The 27,285-nt window shown below is 52.3% G+C and overlaps 1 protein-coding gene across 1 annotated transcript; it reads right to left on the reverse strand.

Moving 5' to 3' along the window:
• Nucleotides 1–18,858: 18,858 nt before the first annotated feature.
• Nucleotides 18,859–27,034, reverse strand: CDK5RAP1 (CDK5 regulatory subunit associated protein 1). Its single transcript, XM_062589308.1, has 13 exons — nt 26,742–27,034; nt 26,235–26,338; nt 25,757–25,791; nt 24,904–25,004; nt 24,505–24,715; nt 23,546–23,666; nt 23,012–23,242; nt 22,681–22,778; nt 22,512–22,567; nt 22,274–22,404; nt 21,129–21,278; nt 20,302–20,442; nt 18,859–20,154 (listed from the first exon to the last, which is right to left on the reverse strand). The coding sequence occupies exons 1-13, from the start codon at nt 26,989–26,991 to the stop codon at nt 20,074–20,076; spliced, it is 1,710 nt and encodes a 569-aa protein (XP_062445292.1). The 5' UTR covers nt 26,992–27,034; the 3' UTR covers nt 18,859–20,073.
• Nucleotides 27,035–27,285: the final 251 nt, after the last annotated feature.

Genomic DNA, 27,285 nt, shown 5'->3' on the forward strand with positions numbered 1-27,285 from the left:
GCAGCAGGGCACAGCTCAGCCCCCAAAGCAAGAATTTTAATGATGTTTTCCTTTGATTTCTGTAGCAGCATTTAATCATTTATGAAAATTAATTTTTAAAGCTAGTAGAGCTCTTGCTTTTCAAACTCCACATTTATTTTTGTTGTTGTTCGGTTTATTCTAATGATTAAACAAGCAGCAATGAGGAGGATTTTTTTTTTTTATGCCTTTGGTGCCCAGCATTCAGAACAGTTTTGAACTTGCCAGATCTCATCTCAGCTGGTGCAGAATAAGCGTTTATCTGCCAAGCTTTGCGCACGTTTACGTGGGCTGGACATCTCGCACGTGGGTTTTCGCAAGTGCCCGAGAAGGCGAAATACCCAGGCAGAGCTGGCTAAGTAACGGCACAGATACTGGTCACGTATTCTCTCCAAGAGCTCTTTTAAAAGACCTGAAAACCATTTTGGCATCCTTTTACAATGCTGCCCACGTCTTGCAGAGACCCTCCAACAAATCCTGCTGATTTTATTTGACACAATTTTCAATCGAAGCTGCTCAAGCCTCTATCTCTCTGTTCTGTTCAATAATCACAGCTACAGGAGCTGTGCATCATTACATGCTGATCAAAGGGAGAATGTAAAAGACAGTCTAGTGAATTAAAGTCTAGTTTAATTGTGCCAAGAACTGTCATAAAGGGATTTTTTAAAGTATCTGGAACAGATATAAAGAAGTTGTTCGGTACGACCTAAATAATATTTCTTAGTGCTGAAATGCTGCAATATGCGGAGTGTATGTTGCCATTCACTGCGGATGCAATGCCAGCCTTATTTGGGCCATGAGGTGGGATTTACAGGCGAATGTTTTGTTAAAACTGAGCCCTGTAGAAGTGCTTTAGTGATTGCCTTTTTTGATTTTCTTTGCAAGCACATTTATGTGCATGAACAAACATTCCCCAGCGATGGTTGCAACCGCAAATAGACCAAACGATGTGAGAACTTGAGGTCCTTGAAGGTGATTTCTTTTGAATAGAAGCAGATCAAATACGCAAAAAATGGGCTCTTTTCACAAGCTGAATGGAGCAAAATGAAAAAAACAAACAACCCAGCCATGGAAAAGTGAATCTGATTTTGGCTGCTCTTTGAGCCTTAATAAATGTAAAGTGTTACTCATAATGCAGGGAAGGGCATGATTTTGGCACGTGTGATTTTTTAGCTGGCTGTGCTCCTTTAGGTGGTCTTATTTTAGGGTCCTTTCCGAGCAGGCTGAAGCGACTCGTCTCTCTCTGCATCAGGTCTTTCCGTCTCGTCTCCTCGCCCCTTGCTCTGCTCGAATGTCGCGCTCTTCTTCAGAGCGTCCCTGCGCTGCTCCGGCTTCCCCCGCGCCGGGGCAGCCCGCCCAGGCACGCGATGGACCTCGCCGGGGTCCGCGCCGGCGGCGGTGCGCGGGCTGACGTGGCTCTCGGCAGGTGCCGGCGCGGGAGATGCTGAGCTGCTGCTGCCTCGCCGTGCTCTGGGGCTTGCTGCCCGCCTCCCAGGGCCTCCTCAGCTTGGGAAGCGCTCTTGGGTTGAGCCCAGCGCGACCTGGACATGGTGAGTTCAAAGGATTTCTGTGTTCCGTGGTGGCCCAGGGACGTCGGTGGCCTGCTCCTTGCAGGCTCGGCTGCGCAGGGAACCGACCGCCGACGAGCCAAGAGCCCTCACGAGCATCCCCTGCCAGGGGGCCAGGAAGAAGTAGCTCTTCAAGAGCAGCTCAAAAGCAAATATTCACCCAGAGCAGATTAGCATCCCTCCCCCTCACTCTTCCTCCTGTTTTTTTCATTTGTTTGTTTTTGCTGAGTCCCAAGTGTCTGTGCCTCGAGCGCATCCCGCAGACGCCCACGGCAAAGCCCTCGGCTTCAAAGGGTGCAGGATTCCCCGTGCTCTGCACAAGTGGCATGCCATGCGGGATGGGAGATCTCCTGACTTTCCCAGCACGGAGTCGCCCTTGTAGAGGAGAAACTTCAGAGAGATTTGTTCCATTTACAGTGATGTTTAACTGAGAGAGAAAGATACAACAGAATATTTGTTTTGGTGGGAATGAAATGCCACTGGGACCCAGCGAGGGAGTGGCAGCACGAAACCTGGCGGGGATGGAGTACATGAGGTGTGATGACGCGTTTTCATTTCTTTCTTTTAGCTTTTTTTTTTTTTTTTTTTGATCTTCTGCATGATGGGGAGCGGGGTTAAGACAGGTACATGCTGCAGTCCAAGTGCCCAGGATCCAGGTCTTTTTGACCAAGAGATCTTCTGGCCACAGGACTGTTTGGCAAGGGCAGAACACTGATATTTTGATGCCAGATGGGGGTCTTAGCTCGTATGCCCCAGACGGAGCTCGGCAGCGAAGCCATGCCCCTCTCAGGCCTTGCTGGCGATGAGGGTGCGTGAGTCTGCGCTACTGCCCAAAGGAAAGCTCCTCAGCCTGCTGGGTGCGTAAGATTTACTTTTCAGCAAAGACACACAGAGTAACTTTTTCACTGGCAAAGATGCATTTTGAACAAGGAAGATGGGCCTGGCACAGACCCGCTGCAAAGTGCAGCTTTGTCTGAAGCGGGACATGAAAATGAACCTGGAAGAGATATTCCTGCACAAAAAGGCAAACCTCCCCTGCCGCAGAGACCAGTCCAGCAGTGGCTGGGGAGGTCACCCTACTTTCTTGTCAATGAAATTCTTCCCAACACGAAAGTCTAATGAGTAACTGAGACTTCTTGGTGCAGGAGGCCTGCTCGGTACTGGTATTCTCGGCAGTGAAGGTCTGCTCGGCGGAAAAGGCGGAGTGCTTGGCACAGGCCTTCTTGGTGAAGGTGGGCTACTCGGTACGGGCCTTCTTGGCAAAGAAAGTCTGAGTGGAAAAGGAAGCGAAGACCTCCCTGGTGCAGGAAATGGATCTCACGGAGCCGGACTCCTTGGCACAGGCCTCCTAGGTGAGGAAGGTCTACTTGGCATGGGTGTGCTTGGGAGAGGACAGCTTCTGCCTATTAAAGCCAGTTTGGTAATGAAGGTCTGACTGTTGCAGGAGAACAGTCTGGCAAAAGCGGTCCGCTTGGCACAGGGGTCCTTGGTGGGGAAGGCCTCCTTGGTAACGGCCTCCTCGGCAGTAGCCTGCTTGGCAATAAAGGTCTTCTTGGAGAGAAGGATCTGCTTGGCACAGGTCTGCTTGGAAAAGGAGGTCTTCTAGGCAATGGAAGTCTACTTGGTCTCAATGGCCTTCTGGGTGAAGGAGGACTTCTGGGTGAAGGAGGACTTCTAGGTGAAGAAGGACTTCTGGGTGGTGGAGTCCCTCAAAAGTCAACACAAGGCTTTGACTGGTAAGTCAAAGGAGAAGCACAGCTGTGGTGCTCATCACAGGTCCTCAGCCTGTCCATCAGCTTCCCTGAGACAGGAAAAGCTTGTATGAGCTGAAGGCCTAGCCGAATATTTTAAAACTAAGTTTAGTAAATGATATCAGACACTTCACTGGTCCTTGTCTAAGAGACTAGTGGTAAATCCTGCTTCCACTAGAGCTTTCTGAAGGGTAACCGATAACTTCCAGAGGCGGAGTTCCCATAAAAAGGTGTTCCAGGGCAGGACCAGATCCCATTATAAAAGATACCAGTCCCAGGCTGGCAGCTCACACAAGGAGCTGCAACAGGGGAAAATCCAGCTGGACACAGGAGGAAGTCTCTCCATGAGTGATGGATGGGCACCAAGTGGGGGAAATCTCTATTCTTGGAGACAGTCAAAACTCAGCTGGACACAGCCCCGAGCAACCCGATCTAGCTTTGATGTTAGCTCCTCTTGGAGCAGAGATTAGCCCTTTCTCACCTGCGCTTTTCAGTGATTCTATGCTTTTCTAACCGAGAATATCCGTACTGGGAACAGTTTAAGTGATTAACACATGGTAGCGTGCCGGGGGCAGGGTGCGCAGGGGGTGAATCTCGGGAAACACGGGGCAGGCGGTTTGCTCCTGCTGACTCTGCTTGGCAGCAAACTTGAGTCATGGCTCAGCTGCCAGACCGTCTGGCTCATGTCTCAAGCCGGGCTTGCTTTGGTTTCAACCTCCAGGTTGAAGGTCCTGAACCTTGAAAACATCCGAGCGTCGTGGAAGGTGCTTCCCAGGGGCGAGCTTGTACTGAACCTGTATTCAAAGCTGACGCTTAACTTGCCAGGGTGAGTTTGGTGGGCAAGTAAAACAGAGTGAGGTTATGGAAAGGTCCGACAGTGCTGGCGTAGGATGGGATGTTTCAGCGTGCTGGAGAAACAGCAGCAGACGCTGAGTGAGGTGCTCACGAGGAAAGGCTCAGCGTTGTGCTTCCTGCCTTTTCCTCGGTGAAATTTCCAGCTTTCCTCTTTTAAAGCATGGTCTCAAAGTTTGCAGCAGCAGCTTCTGTTCAGCGAATCTGAGGTCACCAGTCAGCCCATTCCCTCACCCTTGCAGCTAAGCAGCAGGCTATTAAAGGCAACAGGTATTTTCTGCTGAAAGGCCATCGTCTGCTTGTTAGTGACCATACCTGAACAGTCCAGAGGTCTCGTATTTCTGTCCTTTCTGCAGGAAGAGCAGTGCTTTGAAAAGCCAGTGAACTTGCGCATACCATGATAAAGGAATTTTCAGAAAATAAATATTGGCTCTTAGAGGAGGTTGCACACTGCATGCATCCCTGGAGCTGTTATGATTTTTCTTCCAGTGCTTCTTTAGAAATCTGATTCTCTTGAGAGAACAGCAAAGCTGTTGACTTCACCAGGGCCCAGATTTTGACCCTGAGAAGCCCGTGGAGGCAGTGATCATCCTGCAGACAAGGTGTTGGAAGCACAGTGCCAGAAATGCTCTTTCATGTAAACTTGTCCTTCCTCCTTCTGAAGTCAGAATAATCCTGGAAAAAATCCTCTGTGCCTGTTCTTAGCACACGGGGACTATGATGAGGATCTCCTGGTAGAAACAGGGGCCTGATGAAAATCCTGAGACAAAAAGTGCTGTTCCAGCTGAGCCCGAGCTTGTAACTCAGCCACAGATGGTGCTTTTCTGTGTTACTTTGATTTTCTTCATAACCTGCCCAGCTCCATCAGTTACGTCCTTGTTTTTCAGAATCTTTCTCTTTCTGAGTGGATCCTCGGTAGAAGCAAACATCACGTCACACATTGCCCTGACACAGGACACACCTGGGGACCTCAGACTGGTCATTAAGGACTGTGGCAGCCTGTTTGGGGGCTTGAAGGTCAACCTGCGGAGGGGGTGAGTGTGAGGAATATCCCGCAGCGCTGTGCTCATTTAACACGTTTTACAGCTTCTCAGTCAGAACCGTCCAGGCGACTGGCGAGGACCGGAGCCGAGGCCAGCGTCCCGGGCTCACGTGGGCTTGACTCGGGCCGTCAGCATAGGGATGAATTTCCCACTGGATGCTGGATTGTCTCTCTCTTGCTCCCCTGGGGAAGCAGCCCACGGAGCAGCCCAGCTGGGCTCTAATTTCCAGCTTTCAGGCTGTGCAGCACATCAAAGAGCAGGTTAATTCAAAGAAAACCTCAGTGGCAACATGCACAGCTCCATTATCCAGCGTTGAGGAAACCATGGACTTTTCTCACGGAAAAGTCACTTTTTTTGAGAAACCTGAAAGGCAATTGGATATTGGTATACTCATATAGAAATGTTTACAGTAATGTGCAGAACTAGCCCTGTGTTGGCTCCTTGCGAGTTTGTAGTGGGGCAACATTTCAGTCTGAGATCCAAGCACAGCTTTACCTGTTAACGGTCAGACTTTAATAACCAGCCATTAAAAGTCCTGAGCATCTATAATTCCTGCTAAAGCCTGGGGGAGCTGTAAGCTTGCAGCAGCTTTTGCCATCAGAGATGACGGAAGATGCTGTGCTGGTCTTCGGTGCTCATGGTACTGCAAACCAGCAGCATATTTCAGATTCATCTTGATTCTGAGACCTGTATTCTGATAAAGTCTGTGATATTAGTTTGATTTTGTCTTTCTTTTTCTTTTTTCCTTTCCAGCCTCTTTACCAATATAGTGAGTGGTTTGGTAAACTCTTCTCTTCGGTCTTTCCTACCTGCGCTGGTGAGTTTGGGCAAATCTCTTCACTACGAGAAGCTGCAGTTTAGCTGAAGTTACTGCTCTTTCCATAATGGTCTAGCATTTATATATATATATATATATATATATATATATATGTATGTACATGTATATACACACACACATATATAAATATATATGCATGTGTGCATGCACAGACACACATCCACATCCCATAACTGAATTCTGCAAACTTCCTTGATCTTTCTTACAGTCAGAATTTATTTGTTAAAAGTAATTCAAATTCCATCATGCAATGTTACGGGATAATTTGTAACCAATTGCTTTCTGAAATGCTTTCTCGTACTGAGGAGGTACGGTAAACAGAAGTGACAGCGTCACTTAGGAAAAAAGGTGCTTGTTAGAAAATCTGTTATTCTGTTAAACAGAATCTCTGCCGTTTTGAGAAGCGAGCTGAACAATTTATATTGCTCTTTTTCTGTGGAGGAAACTATGTCCTAGGAGCTGATTGTTGCGTCTTGATTTAAAGCCCGTGACACTCGGGCGATGTTAGCGAGCGGTGCGGCGGCACCGCAATACGCTCACCGAGGTTGTTCCCCTTGTTACTGTTGCAGTTTTGCCCATTAGTGAACATTTGGTTCAGCATCATCAATGTTCAGCTGCACTTTCTCAACCGTAAGTTGCTAACTTTGCTTTTGTATATTGATTTTGGTAGTGACACATGAGTTTTACGTGTCTAGCCCCCTCCGCAGGCATCGGACATCCTGCACAGACGGTGCGCTGCTGAGGGAGCCCCACGCTACACCCACGCTGCACCCGTGGGAGAGCCCTGCGCTGCACCCACGCGTGAGCCCCACGCTGCACCCGTGGGAGAGCCCCGCTCTGCACCCGTGTGAGCCCCACAGTGCACCCGTGGGAGAGCCCCGCTCTGCACCCACGCGTGAGCCCCACGGTGCACCCGTGGGAGAGCCCCACTCTGCACCCGTGTGAGCCCCACGGTGCACCCGTGGGAGAGCCCCGCTCTGCACCCGTGTGAGCCCCACAGTGCACCCGTGGGAGAGCCCCGCTCTGCACCCACGCGTGAGCCCCACGGTGCACCCGTGGGAGAGCCCCACTCTGCACCCGTGTGAGCCCCACAGTGCACCCGTGGGAGAGCCCCGCTCTGCACCCACGTGTGAGCCCCACGGTGCACCCGTGGGAGAGCCCTGCTCTGCACCCACATGAGCCCCACGCTGCACCCGTGGGAGAGCCCCACTCTGCACCCACGCGTGAGCTCCGCTCTGCACCGCACGAGCCGGGCGGCTGGTTCCTGCCAGCTGCATGGGGCTCGAGTCGCTCGTGGCTGTGTTTGCTGTTTAGGTCCATGGGACGTTTTCTCTATTTGCCCCAAATCTTTCCCGTGCCATGGGACACGGGTGGCTTCTGAGCAGTGGTTTGCAGAGGAGCCTTTGGACCCCGGCACGTCTGACGCCTGCAGGAAAGCTGAGCGGTTTTTCCTGCTCGGTTTTCCCAGACGTGGTCAGCGGTCCCGTTTCCTTGCGGCGCGATGCCGCGTTTCCCTCGGGGCAGGGAGCTCTCCCGCAGGCCCGGGGCCGGCAGGACGCTTTGCCCCGCTCTGATGCACGGACGTCTCCCTCTGCGCAGGCATCGCCTCGTTTGGGCTTCTCGGGAAAATCCATTCCGCCCTCTCCGGCGTGCCGCTGACGACAGGGCAATTCGTGGAGCTGGATTTACAGGTACTGGCCGTGCTCAGGGAGTCCTCGGAGACGCACCGGCCCGTGCCCACGCGGTCTGCAGTGACGGACCCCCGGGACTCTCCCCCTCCGTGCCCCGTCCTCACGCCGCAGCGGCGACAGACGGACTCTAACGCTGCTCCCACCCGCCTGTTTTTTGCAGAATTCCCCTTTCCCAAGCGCCTTCCTCGCCTGGCTGCTGCAGGGTGAGTTCTACCCTGTCGGGTTCCTCCCGCTGGCACCTGCGTGGGCCAGAGCGAGGATGCAGACGGAGCCCTGGGGCCGGCAGCGGCCCCACGCAGCGAGCGGGTCCCCGCGGCTGCCGGCTCCGGCCGTTGGCCGATGCCCCGTGCAGCCGGTGTGTCTCTGGGCAGCCCCAGCCCTGAGTGTGCCACGGTGCAGGGTGCTGGGCGCACCGCAGCATGGTGCAGGGTGCCAAGTATGCCATGGTGCAGGGTGCTGGGTGAGCCGCGGTGCAGGGTGCCCAGTGCACCACAGTGCAGGGTGCAGGGTGCTGAGTGTGCCACAGTGCAGGGTGCATGGTACTCGGTGCAGGGTGCCCAGTGTGCCATGCTGCAGGGTGCCCGGTGCAGGGTGCTCGGAGCAGGGTGTCCGGTTGCCTGGTGCAGGGTGCCTGGTGCCTAGTGCGCTGTGGTGCAGGGTGCCCGGTGCAGGGTGCCCGGTGTGCCGTGGTGCAGGGTGTCCGGTGTGCCGCAGAGCCGCGGGGTGGTCAGCTCTTGTGCTGGGGCCCATGGTGTGGGGCGAGCTCCGGGTTCGGCACGGCCGGGCCCCCGCGCGCCGTGCCGCAGCGCCTGCGCACACCTCCCGCCGCTCCATGTGCCCTTGGAGCAGCTGCTTCACCTCTCATAAAAGGGTTTAATAATATTTACTTAGCAAGAGTGAGTAATGGTCCTCGGGATGCTGCGAGGATTAATTAATATTTGCAGAGGTGATTGGAAGAGCTTTAAGCTCCGTATGAGCGCAGGGTGATATATAGAGGGAAGGAACGCTTGGAAGCAGTCCCAGTTCCCAGGAGACGTTTTCCTCGGGTGCTAAATCGTGTCTCCCGGTAAAGCCGAGGCTGCTCGTGCCAGCTGGCGCATCAGGCACCGCCGGGGCCGGGGCGCGGGGGTGCCGGGCCAGCGCTGCACGCTCACCGCGTCCTCTCTCCAGCCGCAGGCATCCGTCCTGGCAGCAGCCAGTAGCCGCCTCCTCGGAGCAGTCCGGCACGCCACGGGGTAAAGTCATCGGGCTCATGTGGGGCTCGGCCCGGGGCCGGTGCCCCTCCCCAGGGCCACGTCCGTGCCTGTGTCCACACTACGTCCGTGCCCATGCCATACCTGTGTCCATGCCCATACCCGTGTCCATGCCCATATCCATCTCCATGTTCATGTCCGTGCCCATGCCCACACCCATGCCCGTGCCCATGTCCACACCCATGTCTGTGCCCATGTCCATGTCCGTGCCCATGCCTGTGTCCACACCTGTGTCTGTGCCCATGTTTGTGCCCATGCACGTGTCCGTGCCCATGCCCATGTCTCTGCCCATGCCCATGTCCACACCCGTGTCCGTGCCCATACCCATGCCTGTGTCCACACTACCTCTGTGGCCATGCCCATGTCCACACCCATGTCTGTGCCCATGTCTGTGCCCATGCCCATGTCCACACCCATGTCTGTGCCCATGTCTGTGCCTATGTCCACACTACCTCTGTGCCCATGTCCGTACCTATGTCCATGCCCCATCCACACCCACGTCCATGCCCACGTCCCAACCTATGTCCATGCCCATGTCCGAGCGGAGCGGGACAGAGCGGCTCCCGCGCTGCCAGCGTGGCGCTGCCAGCCCTGGTCTTCCCGCAGGTGCCCCGGCCGCCCCAGCGCGCTGTGACGAGGGAGGGAGGAAGACGCTCAGAGGATAAAAATGAAGATAGAGGCAATACAGCCAAGGAAAAAAAAACACCGTTTCTTCAGCTTTACATTTCAGCCTTCCCCGAATTCGGTCTCTCTGCCAGGCTCAGGGTTGGGCTCCGCCGCTGCCCTGCCGCGTCCCCGGCGGTCAGGTCCGCGCGGGCGGTCGCGGAGGCGTTCCCTTCCAAAGACGCCGGCCTCCCCTCCAGGCCCGTCCTCGTGCAAGCCGGAGTCCGAGCCCCCAGACTGGGGCTGGGGCTCGGCTCGGGTGAAAGACCGACTCTTTAGCTTTGCTCTCCTGCTTTTTGATTTGCTGACTGCTTGAAAAATAAATTTTGCTGTTTCTAGTGATTTTATACTGCTAAAAAAACAGGCAAAAAAAAATAAAAAAAGGCTTTCAAGTTAATCCGAATGTGTACTGTACAAACATTCCCACTTTGAAATGATCAGGATAAATGCGATCCTATCTTGCAATCTCCGAGTGGATTTGGTGCATGTTGCATCGTGGGTAAGGCAGATTCACATCCTCTTTACAATAAAAAGGGGGTTTCTGCATCTGCATTCAGCACACGGGTTGGTTCGCTTTCCAAACCGCCAAAGGAGTTTTGCATTTGCAAGGGGGTTCTTATTGCTCTCTGCTATCAGCTGCAGGAGCAATTGGCGCCTGCGAAGGCGAGCGATGGATCGGCAGCCTGCGGGAGCTTTTCCCCGCTGAAGGGGAGAGTCAGCATTTCGCGCTGCGGGTAACTGCACGCCGAGGTGGTCGCGGTCCAAGATGAGGGACTAATTATAAAAACGATCCCGCTCAGTCCTCTGCTCTCCGCTATCGCTGCAGTCGGAGAGAGGTGGAAAGCCAGAGCCGGTTACGGCGGCGCCAGAGCTCGCGGCAGCCCTCGCGCCCGCGCGGCCGCTTTCCCTTAACAACGGGAAATTCGTTAACAAGGACCCTGCCGCGGAGGCGGGCAAGGGCCGAGCCCCCGCACTAACTGGCTGCTTTGGGGCAGAACCCAGCAGGAGCGAGAACCGGCCGCGAGAGCGCCGCGCATGTGGACACGGCTGTTGCCGTTTCCCCTCGTCAATGCAGCTCGCCAACACCCGTGTAAAAGATGATTACATGAATCAGGGCCCGATGTGTTTTCCCGTTGGTCTGCGGCTCGGAGGAGCAAGTCTGCAGGAGCGACTCGCCGGGCTGCAGCGGAGATGGCTCGTGCACGCTGCAAGCGAGTCCGAGCGCCCGGCAGCGAGCAGCCAGGCGCCCGGGTCCACTTTCTGCTGGGCCAGGCGGGAGCCGCCGCAGCCCCGCCGCGGGGCCCGTCCCTTCGCAGGGAGCAGCCTCCACGCGCGCGTCCCGGCGGTCGGGGCCGTTTCTGTCCCGGCGCCGGGTGCCCAGCGAGGGATGTGACCTGCTTTCCCCGCTGGCATTTGCGCTTGAACTGCAGTTTGCCATTTCATCCACTAACGTGCTGCTAATGCTAGTCTGCACCTTGAGTTATCTCCCCACCGCCATCTGCTCCGGCTCGAGCTGTTATTAGCATCTATTATTAATGAAGGGTATTTATTAATTTATTTATTTATTTTGGGGATTTGGGGTTTTGGGAACCAGTGAATGGCGGGTGCCGGCGGGAGAAGCGCACCCCAGGGCGAGCGTTTCCCCCTCCCTCGTCTGGCAGCACTTACCTGCACTCGTGTTTGTCAGGTTTACTTGGGCAACCTGCCGTCCACCCGCCTCCCATTACCACTATGCATTAATACAAGGTCTGGACTCGCTGGGCGATGATTGTGGCCCACAAAATGCAAAACTGAAGGCACCGACTGCAGGCAGCAGCCTTGGATTTTGTCTCTCCTCTGCTGTCCCTGCTCATGAGCTGCTCCGTCGTGCACCAGCCTCTGTCCCATCTCAAACCGTCCCAGTGGGAAAGCGGGACCAGCGGGCAGTGCACTGGTCACCTCCAGAGCGAAAAAGAAAACAGGTTACAGAGGAGGCTAAATAACCCAAAGGGGATCAAGTATCTTGTTTTGGCTCAAAAAAAAAAAAAGACCCTGCATCAGCCTGGCCCAGAGTGAGTCTTGTTTTTGTTTTCTTGCTTCTGCCGTGGCCCTGGCATCTTAATGGCTGCAGAAAGGGGAGGACAACTCTGTCTGGCTTCTCATTTTCACAGCAGTGTGCGGAATATTAATCAGCCTAAAAACAGTGCTGTAGGCTGTGCTGCAAATTATATATTCTGCAGTTGGTAGTACTTTGCCGTGTTATTTTCGCAAGCAAGTCAGCAGCTGGGGTCGGGCAAGCGAACTCGCTCCTGCGACCGGCCTCTGCAGCCAGCAGCCGCACCGCTGCCCGCGGGCGTCCCTGCGGCACCCGCGACACCTGTACCGGAAACGCAACTGCAGGTCAGCTCGCTGCCATACAGGGCTTCTCCTCCCGGGAATCGGGCTTCCGTCTCCTCCTCGTTAACACAAAAACTCTGCGCGGTGAAATGAGGCTCTTTCCCCCGTTAACTCCCCGTGCACGTGGCCCTCGGCTCCTGCCTCACGCCCGGAGACGCGTCGGGGGTGAATTTTACTGTTCTCGCGGAGTTTCGGGAGCCCGGGGAGGCGCAGCCCGCGCGCGCGGCGGCCCGCCCGGGGAACAGCCGATCTTCCCTTTGCACTTCCGCCAGGCTTCCCCGAGACGGAAGGGAGAGCGGCGTCCCCGGCACGCGCGTCTTGCAGCGAGCGCGCGGACGTCGGCGGAGGGCCGGGCGCGGCGCTCCTGCAGCGCCCACGCGCCTCCGTCTCCTCGCTCTTCTGCAAACGTGGAAGACCCTTCGAAAGTGCCTTGGCAGCTCTCCCACCTCGCAGGCACGGCCGCGGGGGCCGGGGCCGGGGCCGGGCCAGCCTGCCTCGCGCGCTCCGGGTTAGGCGGCGTGTTCGGACAGGCTCTGTCGCAGCTTTGCCTCCAGGATCGCTCCCGCCTTGCAGGCGGCACCTCGCCGGGACAAGCTTCCAGGCGTCCTGAGCGCGGCGCTCCTGCCGGCGCGGAGCGGCTCGGCGCGCAGACCGCGCCGGCGGCGGTTTTGCCCCCCGACGCTGCAACCCCTCAAGCGCGCGGCTCTGCGCACGGCTCCCGGCCCTCCGCCCCCTCGAGCAGCAGCATCGCCGCCCGCGTTGACCGCTGAGAAAAGGTGGACTTCACCGAGGCCGGGGTCACGTGCCACCTTGAAATAAGGTGAAACAATCCTATTTTGCTTCCAATTTACCATAGCAAATTTTGCTAATAAGGATGAAAACCTGTCAGGCGTGTGAAGCAGAACACAATCTCCCTGCAGCTGGTACATTAAAATAATATATAATACAAGGTGCATTTATTCATGCCACAGATCTTGGATCAAGGGCTCTGGCTGTCAGTGGAGGAAGGCATTACTTCTGCCCACAGTGTGATTTGCCATCTGCAGGTAAGCAGCCAACGTTTCTCAGATAAATTGTAATTTCTAGTGTTGTACTTTCATTACACTTTTTTCCTCTATGAAATTCCTGGATTTCCCCACTCGCAGCGGCGTTCGCAGCGCGACGGCGAAGCTCTCGCTGGCTCTCCGCTCCGGCGGAGCGCCTGCTGCTGCCGGGGCCCGCGGCTGGGAGCGGGAGCGGTTCGGGGCCGGGCCCCGAACCTGCGGCCCTGGGAAGCCGCACGCTGCGGACCGCTTTCCCGTGCAAAGTGCCGCTGCGCTGCCCTGGTTCATTCTGCTGCTCTCGGTGCTTGGTTATGACAGAGTTGATACCCTGACATCAGAGAGCTTCTTTGCTCTTTGAAATTTTGACGTTTTACCTAAAATGTTGTTTTGAATCCTACTTTGCTGTTTGATCTTGTGACTTTTCCAGGTAAAATATCAACATTGCTGTTGCTCTTCATGCTGAACATTAGATCGTGGATCATGAGACAGTATTTTTCCTTCAGCAACTGCTCAGCCCAGTGTGCGTTTGTGCAGTTAGCTGCTACTGCAGCTCTTCCCAGGCCCCTGAGCCATGGCGATGGTCATTGCTGTTGTGCCTGAGTCAAGACTCCAGCTCTTAATCCCCTCAACTGCACAAAAAGAGCTCGAATAATCCATGAGCATAAAGTTTTTTTTCCTTTCTTTCTTTTTTCTTTTTCCCCAGAACAGCTTTCCAAACAGGCGTTAATGCTCCAACTCCTGCTCATCGCAGCCCGTGCCAGCGCCAGCGCGGGGATCGCTGAGACGAGAGGAGGGCAGACTGGAGGGCAGACAAGGTTGTTCCTGGCCATCATCCTGCCTAGACGTGAGCGATTTCCAGCTCCGTCCCCGGCACCTCTGCGCACGCGGCGGAGGAGAGGACGGGCCCCTGCCCCTGCCCCGGGCCGGCCGCGTTTCTGCTCAGAGCGAGCCCCGTACAGCCGTGCGAATGCACTGCACCGTCTTTGCGTCACAGGAAGAATTTTAATTGCTGTATTGACCCACGCGCTTAAGAAAACCAGCGTGGCCTGGAGCAGCCCGAGGCTAAAGGAACGCAGAGGGAGAAGGCGTGCGGGGAAACGTCCTCGCGTTTCGCCCCGCGAGCCGCCGGCTGCATCCCCCTGCCCTGGGCACTGGGTCGCTCCATGCAGGTCTCTGATCACTATTTGCAGGTCTCTCATCAGTGTCTATTAAATAGCTTTGCCAGCTGATGGGGGGAAAAAAATCTGAAAAAATATTTGGAGAATAGGGAGACATAGATGAAAAAATTAGAAAATAGATATCAAATAATGGCACCAAAATGAGAGCTTAGTAATAGGAAAGTCTAGAGATAAAACTAATTCAAACCTAATGAGGCAGGACACCTCATCTTCAGGAGAAAGAAAAGTCAATAGTTAGCTGTCAGTAAAGAAAATAAATTACTCACAAGGGAGGAGGAAAAGCCATAGGACTTCCAGGTCCCAGGGAATGGCGCTCACTATGACAGACTTGTAAGATACACAGTGGATTTGCAAAACCCTGAAAAATAGAATATGCCACTCGACATCAGCACCTCTGTCACTGAAATGCAATTCACAGCGGCTGGAGCACTCCAGGAAGACACAGCGTCGTGGGAAGAGTTTGAAGATAGACAGGAACGTAAACAGCCGGTCCCCTGGCGAGAGCGGGCTGCTCGGGGCGTTGTAGAACCAGTCTCGGGCTATTTCGGAACTAAAGTTCATAGGAAGATTGAGGAGGAGGGGTGGGAGGCAGGGACAGGTGGTCGGAAAACGGCTTGCTCGCACAGCGAGGGTGCGAAGCGGCTGCGTTCTCCGCGGAGCGCAGTAGCCTCCGGTTCGCCGGGGTTGGCCGGTTTTGCTGGGAACAGGCAGCTCCGGTGTCGTGGCTGTGGAGGAGCAGCAAGGTCCCCTGCGTGTGTAGGACCAAGCCTCGCTCTTCCCGATGGGCCCCAGGAGCAGACAATCTCAGAAATGAGGGAGCTAAAGATATAATGAATTTTAGGGATGTAAGATACTTTAAAATGTTGCTTTTATTGTGTTAAATCCCTGGGGTTTATCCAAAGAGCTAGCTTCAGAGTTGGTGATGAAAAGGCACCAGAAGAAAAGGCCCTGTGGGCATCTGACCCGGCGGCCTGGAGGAACCAGGCTGCAAATGCCTGAAGCCTGCCTGCTAGAGCAGCCAGCGGAGGAGGACCACGAGGAAGGGAAAGCGCGGTTCCCCTCGGCGGACCCCCTCCGGCAGGCTGCTGGGGTCGCGGCGCACAGGCCACGCATCTCCTCGCCTGCCACCACGTCGGCCAAAGGGAGCTTGGTGTCCGACCCAGAGCAGACTGTTCTCACAAGCTGCCGTCAGGGAGAAAGTCGACCTCTTTCCCCAGCCTCGTTGGCGTGCAGCGTGAAAGCAGCGTGCAGCCCACTGGGCTCTCCCCGGGAGGATGTGCCCCAGCACGGCCAGCTCCGGCTGTGGCTGAGAGCAAACTGCTCTGCCGCAGCTCTTCGGAAAGTCTCGGAGAATGGGGCACGGCTGGGTAGTGTAGACAGCAATGGGGAATTATTATGAGATTGTCTTTAGGCTAATAAACTGCAATGATGAGCAAATGAACGCTGGCCGGGAGCGCGCTCTGCACCTATCTGTAGGCAGAGCCAACAACCAGAGGACAAGGAGGTTTGTTCCTTAAGGGCGCTGCTCTTGTGCGACGACGGTGTTCGCCCGCGCCGTAGTGCTGTCCGTGTGTTCCTGCGCCCACCCAGCCTCGCTCAGCATCCACTGCAAGCGGCAAAGGGAAGCGTGCAGTTTGCGGTGTTGTGAAATCCCCTTGTCAGGAGATGCCTCAGGGCACGACTAGCACTCGAAAGCAGATGTCATCCCAGCACTAAACCTTCTGCCAAGTGCCTCTCCAGGTGCTCGCTGGCTGCCGAGTGCAGGGCCTCATCCAGCCCAGAACAAAGCACTGCAAGCGTAACCAGGGGCGGGACGCGTCTCCTCTCTCCTGGGTCCCTGGGACACCTGCTCAGGGGCTGAGGAGGGAGTACACTCCTGTGAAGGTGAGGTTGGACTGGACTCTGCTTTTCCCAGAAAGAACTGTCCAAATCAGGAGGATATTAATATGACTAGATCCAAGCACACATCTGCTTAAGCAGCTCAGCACATCCAGAGTGTGGAGACCGAGGACACTAGGTCTTGGTGCCTTGCAGCAGTGGGACAGGCTGGCGAGACTGATGTGTCTCCTAGGTTGTGCATGGTTAAGTCAGAGCGCTGGTGCTGTGATTACTGTCCCTGCAAATTGCTGTGTGACTATCAAGGCACATTTAATGCTTACCTATAAGCTTGGGCCCATCTTGCTGGAAATCAGGAGGGGCTCCGGGGAAGTGGGAAGAGTAAGAGCAGTGTGAGAGAGAATAGGGCCCTAGAGCTGCTTTGCTCTGGCAGCAGAGGTAACGCTCAGAATGAGAGTCTGTTTTAATCAGAACTTAGATTAAAGCAACTCGGAGGCTGATCTCGCAGGGGAGGGACTGCTCAGAGCCCGCCACTCCGCCTGGTGCCCGAGGCAGGACCACTGTCATTCAGCCATCCGCTATCACAGCAGCCAACTCACCTCCGCAGCTGTAAGAGGGCATGGAGGACAGCAAAGACCTGTTCTCAGCAGCACTGAATTCAAATCAACACTACCTACTGGTAATGCTGGAGCAAGTCAGAGCCATAATCACAGACAGGCTCCGCAGACACAGGTGCTTTATCAACACCAGACTCCAGAGAGTTCGCACGTTGTGCCACCGCCAGTCCTCCTCACGCTGCGCCCTGTGCAAAGTCTAAGTCATCAGCAAAGTCCTAAGGGCCATTTTGCATCTCATTTGTGCATATGACTAAGCTCCCCAGAGGCTCTCGCATGCTGGAAGCAGCCTTCCTTTTTTTCAGCGGATGGAGTTTAATCTGTTTTTCTGGAAGGTTTGTTTGTTTCCTAATGAACTGTCACCCTTCTGCAGCTCCATCGCCGCCTGGCTCAGGCGCTGTAGATGTCAAGTATGTTCTATCACCCTGGCCCTAGATTTCTATTGAGTTGTTCTATTTCTGTACATAGCAAGTGCAACTCGTGGGCTCATTACTGAAGGCTTTATGGTAATACTCTGTGGTTCTCGTGTACATCCTCTTTTAATTCCCCAGCTATTACCTAAAGAAGTTATATTAGCAAATGACCTGGAAGTACATCTTTGCTGTGACTTTTTCATCTCTCTTCCTATATGTTTTCTGAATACAGTATTTTGTAGGAATAGTTCAGGGTAGGGATTAAACAATGGTCTTCTTGACTTGGAAAATCCCCTCTGCCCGACAGTGGGAACATGAACTTGGGAAGCTGGGAATATAAAGAACAGAAAGTGCAAGCAAATAGCCCCAAAGCCATGTGAATAAATAGCTTTATTGCAGGACATTTCTGTTTTGTTTTGTTTCCTGAGGCTGGTGACTTCTAGACTGGTGTTATTACCAGTGGTTTTCTTCCCAAAGGTGTATACAGAACAGTGGGTTAAGAGCACAGAGCAATGCTGGGTCTACTGGAAAAGAAGGGACTTGAGTTGTGGGTCTAACTTGAGGAAGACCTAGTCATTCCTAAAACAAAACACTGCCCATCAGAAGCAGTCAGATCCTGACAGGGGAGTAGCTTCAGCTCCTTTCCAGAAGAACCACAGTAGAATCCAGCTTTCAAATTATACCCTGTTAGTGTAACTAGAGTCTCACATAGCCCCTCAGGAACATACCAGAACTTGCTCCTGGAGTTTGGGAGAGTAGCAGTGAAGACTGAGCTTCGTTAATGAGATCAATCTTTTGAGACTTAGAAACCTGACTGAAATCAACATTTTTAAATGCTACCTTCTGGATAAAAAGTCCTAACAGGCCTCTTTGCTGATAATAAATCACAAATTGTGGTATTCTTACCGACTCTGGGTAACAATTCTTATATTTGTGTTTCTTTACAGGACGCAGCGATAGAGATGCAGTAGGTGTTCACACTAACCAACAATGTGATTTGGACCCACAGTTGTCTTACAGCAGTAATCCTGGCAAAACAAATCTTTCTTTCATCAGTGAGGTACCAAAATATAAAAACATTTCAGCTTCTCACAGTAGAAAGGTATAAATCATTGAGGGGGACTGAGACTCTCTTGCCTAGACTCTCCTGCCTGCTGAAGGTGAGAAAGAAAATGTACAAGAATGAGCATTAGACAGGCTAGAGGTTACACAGCAGCTGCATTCAAGGAGCAAACCTTGTGATGGGCAATACAGAAACTTACAGAAACACCTCTAGCCCCTGGATAAAAACGTTCCTGCTTTCAGGCAGTGCCAAATGACTAACTCAGCCTCCAAGGTCATCCTAATGGATGCTTTGCAGCCTTAAAACCTCAGCCTTGGCTCCTGAGGTCTATAAAAACTAAAAAGGCAAGGCAAATGGTGAGTACTACAGCTCCTGGGGGAGTCTGTGCAGTGAGCATTTTCACCTTCTCATTAAAATGTAAAACCCAACTCTCCTCCTCATTAGACTCTCATTCTTAAAATAATGATTGTAAAATGACCACAGCTCACTTCAAAGTTGAGTGGAGTGGGGAGGGTGCACTGATGTCAGATTTTCTCACTTGGAAATGGGTGTTCATGGAGAAATGGTCAAAATGAACAGTGAAAGGTGGATGTCAGCCCTTCTCAGGAGGTGCTGGCTAAGATTTTAACATGCACCAGAAAAATGAGCTGGAAGATGCTGCAGGGTAATTAACCCAGTTATTTTTATTAGCAAGCACACGTTGGCATTGGTACCTGTCACTTTTGAGTAATGATGCTTACATTCTGCTTCTTCCACTGGTATTTCAAATCACATAGCCCCTCTCGTTTCCTTAAAATCTTCTTGTCAAAGGCTTTCACTCACTGGATAGCAGGAGCCTGTGAACTGATTCATGAATTTGGGCCTAGGACACTATTCTCTCTGGAGGCAGGATGGCTGAATAGAACTGTATTTCTTAATACCTCAAACCCCACACTAATTAGTGCTGACTGTGCAGTTAGAGGATTCACCTCTACAAGTAGAGAATTAGCTTTAGGATAATCAGCAAAATGTGTTTGTTTCTTAAGTTAAGGTCTAATAAATACTCAGTGAACCATGCTGTTTTCAGAGATACAATTGTATCTTAGATTCAGTGGAGGGGGAGAAAAGACTATAGCAAAACCTTTTCTTATTAATTTAAAAATCCTACAAAATTTATGCCAGAACTACTTTACAAAGACTTGATCAGCTTCTTCAATATTTCTCACTGGATAGAGCCTTTACAATCTTTTCCTTCAATAACAAGATTATCTATATTAAAAGGTATGATTCTGTCTCACATCTCGCAAGAGAGTTTAGCTGCAAGTACAAGTTATAGCTATTTGTCTGAATTTAGGAGACAAATATGGACTATGACAACACGGCCAGGGTTAACTATAAGTTCTGAAAAACAGTTATAAGAGGAACTTCCAGATGTTACTAGCTATTTAAACTGGTACCAACCACTTCTCCCTTCCAGTTTGTCCCCTTGTGCTGTCCCTCTCCAGCAGTAACTGGAGCTGTATTTTCTAGGTGCTGCAGGTTTTTGCAGCTCCAAAATTCAGCTGAATTAGTAGGAAGCACCTGCTCTGCAGACATCAGTTTCTCAGGCTGTGATGAAACCAAGAACATGATCAAAGACAGAGATGGACCTGCAAGGGGCGGGAGGGGGTTCAGAGAGCCAGTGAAAATACAGGATCATGTAGTAGTTGGGTTTGGCAAGTCCATGCACAGCTTCTATCCCTCTTGCCTACAAACTTGCACAGATCTTTGGGAGAAGGTTGTTGCCAAAAGGGGAAAAAAAAACCCTGCTTCTGCCCCCATCTCCATCTGACCAAACTTCCTTGTTTCTTCCTGTGGAAATCTGCTGCTTTTGACCACTGGCAGCAGGGATACTTCAACAACAAGCTGCAGAGTGGGAGAGGGTAGTACGGCAAAGCGGAACTCCCTTCAAGGTCTGAGAGCTGGCAGAGGTTACCTGAAAGAAACAGCACAACAGTCCTTAGGAACAAAGATGCTTAGGAAGATCCATTTCAATTTTAGGCTCTCCTGGCAGCAGCTGCTCCAGAGAACAGCACTGTGCCGGAAAAACAGCCCAAGAAAACAAGCATTCCAAGCAGGTCACCTTCACCCACACGTAGTCCCCCGGCTGGGCCCTGACCAGAGCTTTGCAGTCTGCAGCATCCTCTATCTCGGCATCAGGGAAGATCACCTTGATGTTGCCATCGTTCCTCCCACACAGCTCCAAGGCAGAGCGCTTGCTGGGCTGGAAGAAGGATAGGGAACATTACCAGAGTGGCAATAACTTTGATTCACTGCTGGGCTTTATCGCAGCAGGAATTAATTGAGCACTATTGGCAGTATTAAAATCCACTTTCCACACTGTTAAGCATGCTGTGTAACAAAGTCCTATGGCCACAGCTGCTGTGTTGAGAGTCACACACCAAAGCCAGTACTTGAAAACCTGCACTGATTCAGTGCTTGACTGGAGACAGGTCTCTAACCTATCCCATCTGTTTCCAGGACTGTCAGTCCTTCAGATAGGAGCCTCATCTTCACAAGTGCATGAAGGACCTAATATGCTGTCTGTGCCATGCCAACAAGCCATAATTAATCATTTTAGTCTCATCTAGTTACCTCTCTACACTCTGTGTCATACAGACTTCCAAGTCTGATGACTTCCCTGATGGATGTCCTTGAATTTGGATGAAGTAAGGTGGCTAAAGCCCTAAGCCAAAGAGATCATGCATTTACTTAGCAGCATCTTGTGCTCAACTCAACACTCTGGAAAATCAGGCTGCCTGCTTAAGTTCACAGATCTGGTCTTGGAGTCTAGGAGTGTGTGGGGAAGGGTGAGATGGAAAGATAGAAGAGAGATTGCTGTATATAGACTAAGAGCCTCTTGACCAGCAAGTAGGGAGAAGAACAAGTCTGTGTTCCAGGCACACTCACCCCCTCCACCAGCACTAGTTGAGAGTGGCCCACCATGGCTTTGTTGGTCCTTGCAGCCTCCTCTCTAAAGACAGTAATGAGCTCCTCCAGCCGCCTCCGCTTTACGTCCGCAGGCACATCATCTTGCAGCCGGTGATATGCCCGGGTTTTCTGCAAACAGATAAAGTAAGTGTGGTTCCTTAAGAACTAGACAACCTGAGATGATAACCTGGTCTTACCTCAGCCAGCTGTGCTGCACTTCAAGCAAGCAACAGCTTTTCATGGGTCACATGCTATATTTGCAATCTCAATCTTTAGCTACTATATGTGCTGCTCTGCCAGAATCCCATGCACCAGCAACATCCTTGATTTCCTCACATTCCTTCTGCACCATCTTTTTGGTGAAAGGTTGTGACAGAATATTTGGGGCTGCAAAAAGCAAAGGTTCTGCAGCTCTTGTGATATATGTGTCTGTTGCCTAGCTGTCCAGAAAGACAGGCAATGGATGCTATTATTTTTAGTCACATGTTCTGAAAATTGATCCATACTCCTTTGTTTTCTCACACTTTCCAACCTCCTACCCTCCTTCCCCACCAGCCTCTTATGCCTTGGAGAGCATCTTAATGGAAACTTGTCAAGCATCACCTCTTTTGCTGGATATACCTTCTGAAAATTCACCAGTTCTCTCCAGCCCTGACTAACAGAAAGTCTCTGTAAATAGACCCAAGTCTAGCTACATCAGCACAACTTCTCACTAGTAAAGACAAATGTACCCGCAGCCAGGTCCCCACAGACATGGCTGCTTCACTGCCATCACTCTGGAGTGTCTGCAGAACCAGGTAACCCAACAAACAATCAACCTTGTTGCTCATCCAGAGGAGCTGGAAGCTTTACAGGCATAAAAGTTGCACTGCAGAGCATGCTGAAAGGCAGTAAACCCTGTAGCTTCTCTTCTCTTGCCCACCATGAGCACCAAACAACCTCACATGTCTTTAAAGTGCTACACGTAAGCACAAAGCCCCACCAACATACTGAGTCTCTAGGTATTAGTTTCAAAGAGATTATGAGAAACAACACTCAGGAAATAGGGACAAAACAGAAAATGAGAATGTAGGCAAGATGACCATACAGAGAAGTGAGCCTTCTCCACAAGATCCTGCACTCACCTGCCTCATGCTGTAAGCAAACAGGAAGCCTACATTGTAGCGGACTTCCTGTAGCAAGGACACAGTCTGCTGATGATCTTCTTCTGTCTCCCCACAGAACCCAGCAATAAAATCGCTGCTCAAGCTCACTCCTGCCACAGACACACAGCTTTACATTTCTCTTAAGAACACTACGCTCAAGAACAGACAGTATGATACAACCGTGCCAAGGTCAGATCAAGCCAAAGGGAGCCCGTACCTGGAATGGAGTCACGCACATGGTGTACCAGCTCTAAATACGCTTCTCTCGTGTATCTGCAATAAACAACACGTGGATTTGCTGGTCAGAAAACCACAACATCAGTGAGGAGGAAATGGCACCCTAAATCAAAGGGCAGGGTAGAGGACTTTCCATGGCCATTGCTCACCCCCGCCTCATGGCCTCCAGGACTCGTGTGCTTCCACTCTGGGCTGGGAGGTGAAGCTGTTTGCAGATGTTGTGTCGCTCCTGGATAAGCTGGAGAACCTGTGAATAGCATTCAGAAAACACTCTTGTAGGTGGCCTAACTCTGCCAGAATGCCAAAGGAAAGAATCTTCCCCAAGTAAAACCCAGAAAACTGCAAACTTGTCAGCTTCAGCAGACATATACCCCTACTCCCAGGCCAGCTGCTCCCTTTGGGAAGGAGGCACAATCCACATCTAACAGCTGGCAGCTACCTGCCTGCAAGCAGAGGTCCAGGTGTTTATTTTACACTTGCCTCATCCGGAAAATCCTTGGGGTGTGGAGAGGTGAAACGGATCCTCATTTCTGGGTCAATTCTGGAGACCTGGTCTAGGAGATGTGCAAAGCGCAAGCCGCCTGGTTTAGCTTTGTAGACCGTGCTAAAGCCACGGCTGAGGACTGGGGTATCAGCCGATTGGAACTGGACCTCAGACATATCTCGAAAGCTGTTGACATTTTGACCCAAAAGGGTCACTTCTTTTACACCCTACAAAAATAAACACAGACAAGGAAAAAAAAAGGAAAAAGAAAAAGAACTTGGTCAGGAAGGCTAAAGCTGCAGAAGCACCCATGGTTTTACTCTTACTTCAAGGACGAGTCCCCAAGGGGAGCCCTCCTTTCCCTGTCTGTCTCACAGTATTACAAGGGCAATTAAAAAGCAACTGGTAGAACCCTGCGGAAACCTTATCTCCAGAGATAAAGGCTGCATCATTGGTGAAAGGTACCACTGAAAAAAACACTTTCACTGAGAACCCCACTGTGGCATAGTTGGAATGAGGCTCTGCCTAACCTGATCGGAGAGCATCTTCACTTCCTGCAGAATAGAGGCAATGGGCCGGCTCCTTTCACGGCCACGGGTGAAGGGTACAATGCAGTAGCTACACATGTTGTCACAGCCCCGCATGATGGATCTGCAGAGTGGTAAAATACAAGTCAGTATTATGACCACTCTGGAAGAACCACCCATGTCACATCCTGCCCTGCTTTGACCTGGCCCAGCACTTCTGCCTTCAGCCAGCCCAATACCAACGCTTGGTTGGCAGTGCACATAGTACCAGCTCTGAACCCAGTTTTGCAGCTTTCCCTTAAATGTTGTTCCAGTCACAGTTGACTACTGCTTGCTCCTAGCTAACACCTCCTAATCTCTTCTGCACATTTCCACTCAAAAAACTTACAAAGCAGCTAACGAGACATAGACTTGTGTTGCAGTCTGGCAGTAAAGAAAGATCCTTCTGCATCATACAGGGTGATAACTGTCCCTCTGTACCCTGTAGCCAGATTGAACAGAGTCCGTTTCACGTTTGAGAATCTTATTATCAAAACTGTACAAAGTAAACGGAAGAAAAATCAACGGTAGTGACAATACATGGAGGATTAGAAAAATTAAATAGGAAAACATAGGAGAGGACATAGCAGAAGGCAGGGATGACAGTGGCACAGATTTTCAAAAGGCACGCATGTCAATGGGACAGAAATCACTTGGTGCAGCACCAGGCTCAGACAACCAACATTCTCAAAGGAGAATAAAAGAAGCCTACAGCCAGCCAGAGCACAGGTCAGTCTCTCCAGAGCTCAGTCAGAGAGCAAAGAAGCAACAGTCTGGTAGACTGGTGTCTCTGGGCTGCTGGGAGTGAGTGCAACCAAGCATTTTATCTCTTGGGTAGCTACTGTCACTGACACATCTGTTCTGCACAACAGTGTTTCCAAACTAGAACCATAAAAACATGCACAGGAAAAAAAGGTACTTACACAAATGCTGTTTTGCCACCTGCACTAGTCTGGACAGGCAAAATATCTGCGTAAGTCTCTTCTAGTGATAGCAGGACGTTAGCAGCTTGCTGGCCAGATTCAGCCACTGCCAGCAGCCTAGGGAGGTCACGATATGCATCAGGGCCTGCCACAATATCCACTAGCTTCTCCCTGTGCAGAATCTTCTCCTTAAGCCTCTCAGCCATGCATCCTGCCGCCAAAGGAGAATGGTCTCTTTGAGGAAGTGCCCATCCTCAGTGACACCTCTGCACCCCTTCACTAGCTGCTTTCACCCTGCAGAAAAGGCTTGATGCCACCAAAAAGGGAGAGGAAACACAGCGTGATGGGATGCGTCACAACGGTGTTATGTTCCCCATAGCTGCATGTCCTGTCAGGTACCTAGAATCCCAATGTGGAGAGGTAAGCGAGTCTGAAGCCTCCTGGCTTTCAGAGCCTTGAGGTGCTGCAGGCGATTCCAGATAGCCTGTTCTGCTTTCTCCCTGGGAAGACAGGAAAACAGTGATCATTTTGACTGGCTGCACTTGAACACACCACCTCCAACCTGAAGGCACAAAAGCTTTGTGAGGGGAATTAACTAAATACAGGGAACCATTCACCTGATTGATCCAATTGCCCACAGAACTGCTGTTTGTGGTGTGCATATTGTGTCTTGACTTTATCTTACCTACTACTATTTTACTTGCTTGGGAACATCTACACTGTGGAAATGACTCAGCGATAAAGCTCTTGCACAGAAAGCCTGACCTAGCCAGCAAGTATGAGATACCTCACAAGCAACAATGAGCATTTTGCATTCATTTTGAGAAAGCATGTAAAGTTCTATTTATAGATAAAATTCCTAAATTTCCCAGAAACATATTTCCCAAATTTTTGTAGTATTTCCCAGAAACATATTTCCCAAATTTTTGTAGTACGGACCTTGTACTGCAATGACAGTCACTTCAAGAGGACAAAGATAAACAAATATCAAAGAAGCGCAAATCTGTGCCAGTCTCTAATGCTCATGACCTATACACAGAGCACACACTACCAAAGAGATTTTTCTCACTATGTGGAATGCTAATTTATAGCACAATTAATGTTGTATGCAGTAGCATCACCTAACTCTAAACTAAATGGCAGTTTCACGTCTGCAGTCTCTTTTATCATAAAATATATTTACTACCTTGGTCTTCAAATGAAAATGCCTTAAAAACTGTTCAAAAAACAGCAGTGACAAAAAGCTTCTTACCTCACTGAACAGGTAACGAGGAGAATCACATCTGCCTAGATTGAGGACAAGAAAAAAGTAGAATTTGTAAAAGCCAACAAGAAGCCACATGAGGAGGCAGACTATCAAACCCACTTTACTCAGTGAATAAAATCTGCCCAAACACACAGTGGGGTTCAACAAAGTAGCAAGAAAACACAACAGTAGACCAACAAAGTCTTCCACCCAATGGTAGAAGTAAACTTGGATAAAGATGAGTCAGGAGCATGCTGCTGTGTCCAATCCCCTTTCCAACTGAGATAGAACCCAGCAGTGTAACTGAAATAAAAATCCAACAGCTTTATATCGTGCTTATCAAGTAGTTTCATTTACTCCACAAACTTAAGACTGCAGAAAACACTCGATAAAATCTGCCTCTCCACTCTCCCTAGGGGAGGGACTCACAGACGTGGCACTGGTACAAAGCCCTTGCAGAAGGCCTGTGTTACAGGCACCTCACCTTGTCGAGCGCCTTCGTCCTCGTGTAGCCACTCTTCTGCAGGATGGCCCACGCAATCTCCGTGTCGTTGACATTCATTTGGCAGCCGTAGGTCTCCAGGTACACTGCAATAAAGACACAGCCAGGTGCAATGCACAAACCTCTCTTGACTATCTCGCACGCACGCTGTTCCCATGAGCGTTCAAGAGAAGCTCAGTCTCGCCATCGGCGAGCTCCCACTCATGCATCACATAAGCTACTTCTGCTTCCAACCCGCGCAGAAAGGGCAAGCCGAAACCACAGACGAGCCCTGCCCGTGTCGCCGGGACGCGGGAGCGCCTCCGAGGGTGTCGCCCCGCGGCTATGCCGCAGAGCTACGGCTTTTGGCGCGGCGAAAGCCGCCTGCCCCGGGGCCCGGCAGCGGGAAGGCCCGGCCGGGGAGCACCGCGGCGGCGCCGCGGCCGCACGAGCAGGAGCAGGAGCACCCGGGGCCGGGGGCACCCTCCTCCCACAGCCCCCTGCACGGACCTTTCCTGGGCGCGGGGGCAGGGCCGGCCGCCACGCACGGCCCCGGCTCGGGCAGCGGCTGGGGCCCGCCGGGCGGCGGCGCGGCCCCCGCGAGGAAGTGCCGCAGGTCGGGCCCCGCCGCCAGCGCGGCGCCGCCGCGGCCCCGCTCGCCCGCCGCGCCGCGCGTCTCGCGGGCGGGCGCAGGGCGGGGGGCGGCGGCGGTCCGGAGGAAGGGCCCTGCCGCCGCCAGCGTGCGCCGCCACGGCTGCATGGCTGCAGGCCCGGGCCGGGCGGGCTCCGGCCGCGCTAGGCCCAAGGGCAAGGCCGCGTTGCCCTGGCGACGGCCCCGGCCGGGGGGGCGGAAACGCGAACGGACCCGCCGGCGCTCCCCAGCCAATCGCGCGAGGCCGCCGCCCCGCGCGGGGGAGCGGTTCCCCGCCCGCCCGCCGCCCCCGCGCTGCCGTTCCGCGGCGCTGCCGTTCCGCGGCCCGGCGCCCCCCCGGGCAGCGCTGTAAACGACACGCGCGTTTTCCCTCGGCAGAAGGGATGAAAATACCCCCAAAGC

This window comes from Rhea pennata, chromosome 16, assembly GCF_028389875.1.
Source record: "Rhea pennata isolate bPtePen1 chromosome 16, bPtePen1.pri, whole genome shotgun sequence".
In the NCBI taxonomy this organism is placed as follows: domain Eukaryota; kingdom Metazoa; phylum Chordata; class Aves; order Rheiformes; family Rheidae; genus Rhea; species Rhea pennata.

Excerpts from the sequence above, each read along its gene's own strand:
- CDK5RAP1 (XM_062589308.1), bottom strand. The coding sequence starts at position 26,991 with ATGCAGCCGTGGCGGCGCACGCTGGCGGCGGCAGGGCCCTTCCTCCGG. Across the intron at positions 26,339-26,741 it reads TGCCCCCGCGCCCAGGAAAG|TGTACCTGGAGACCTACGGC; the intron begins GTCCGTGCAGGG and ends TCTTTATTGCAG. Across the intron at positions 22,568-22,680 it reads CTGGAGGCCATGAGGCGGGG|ATACACGAGAGAAGCGTATT; the intron begins GTGAGCAATGGC and ends TGTTTATTGCAG.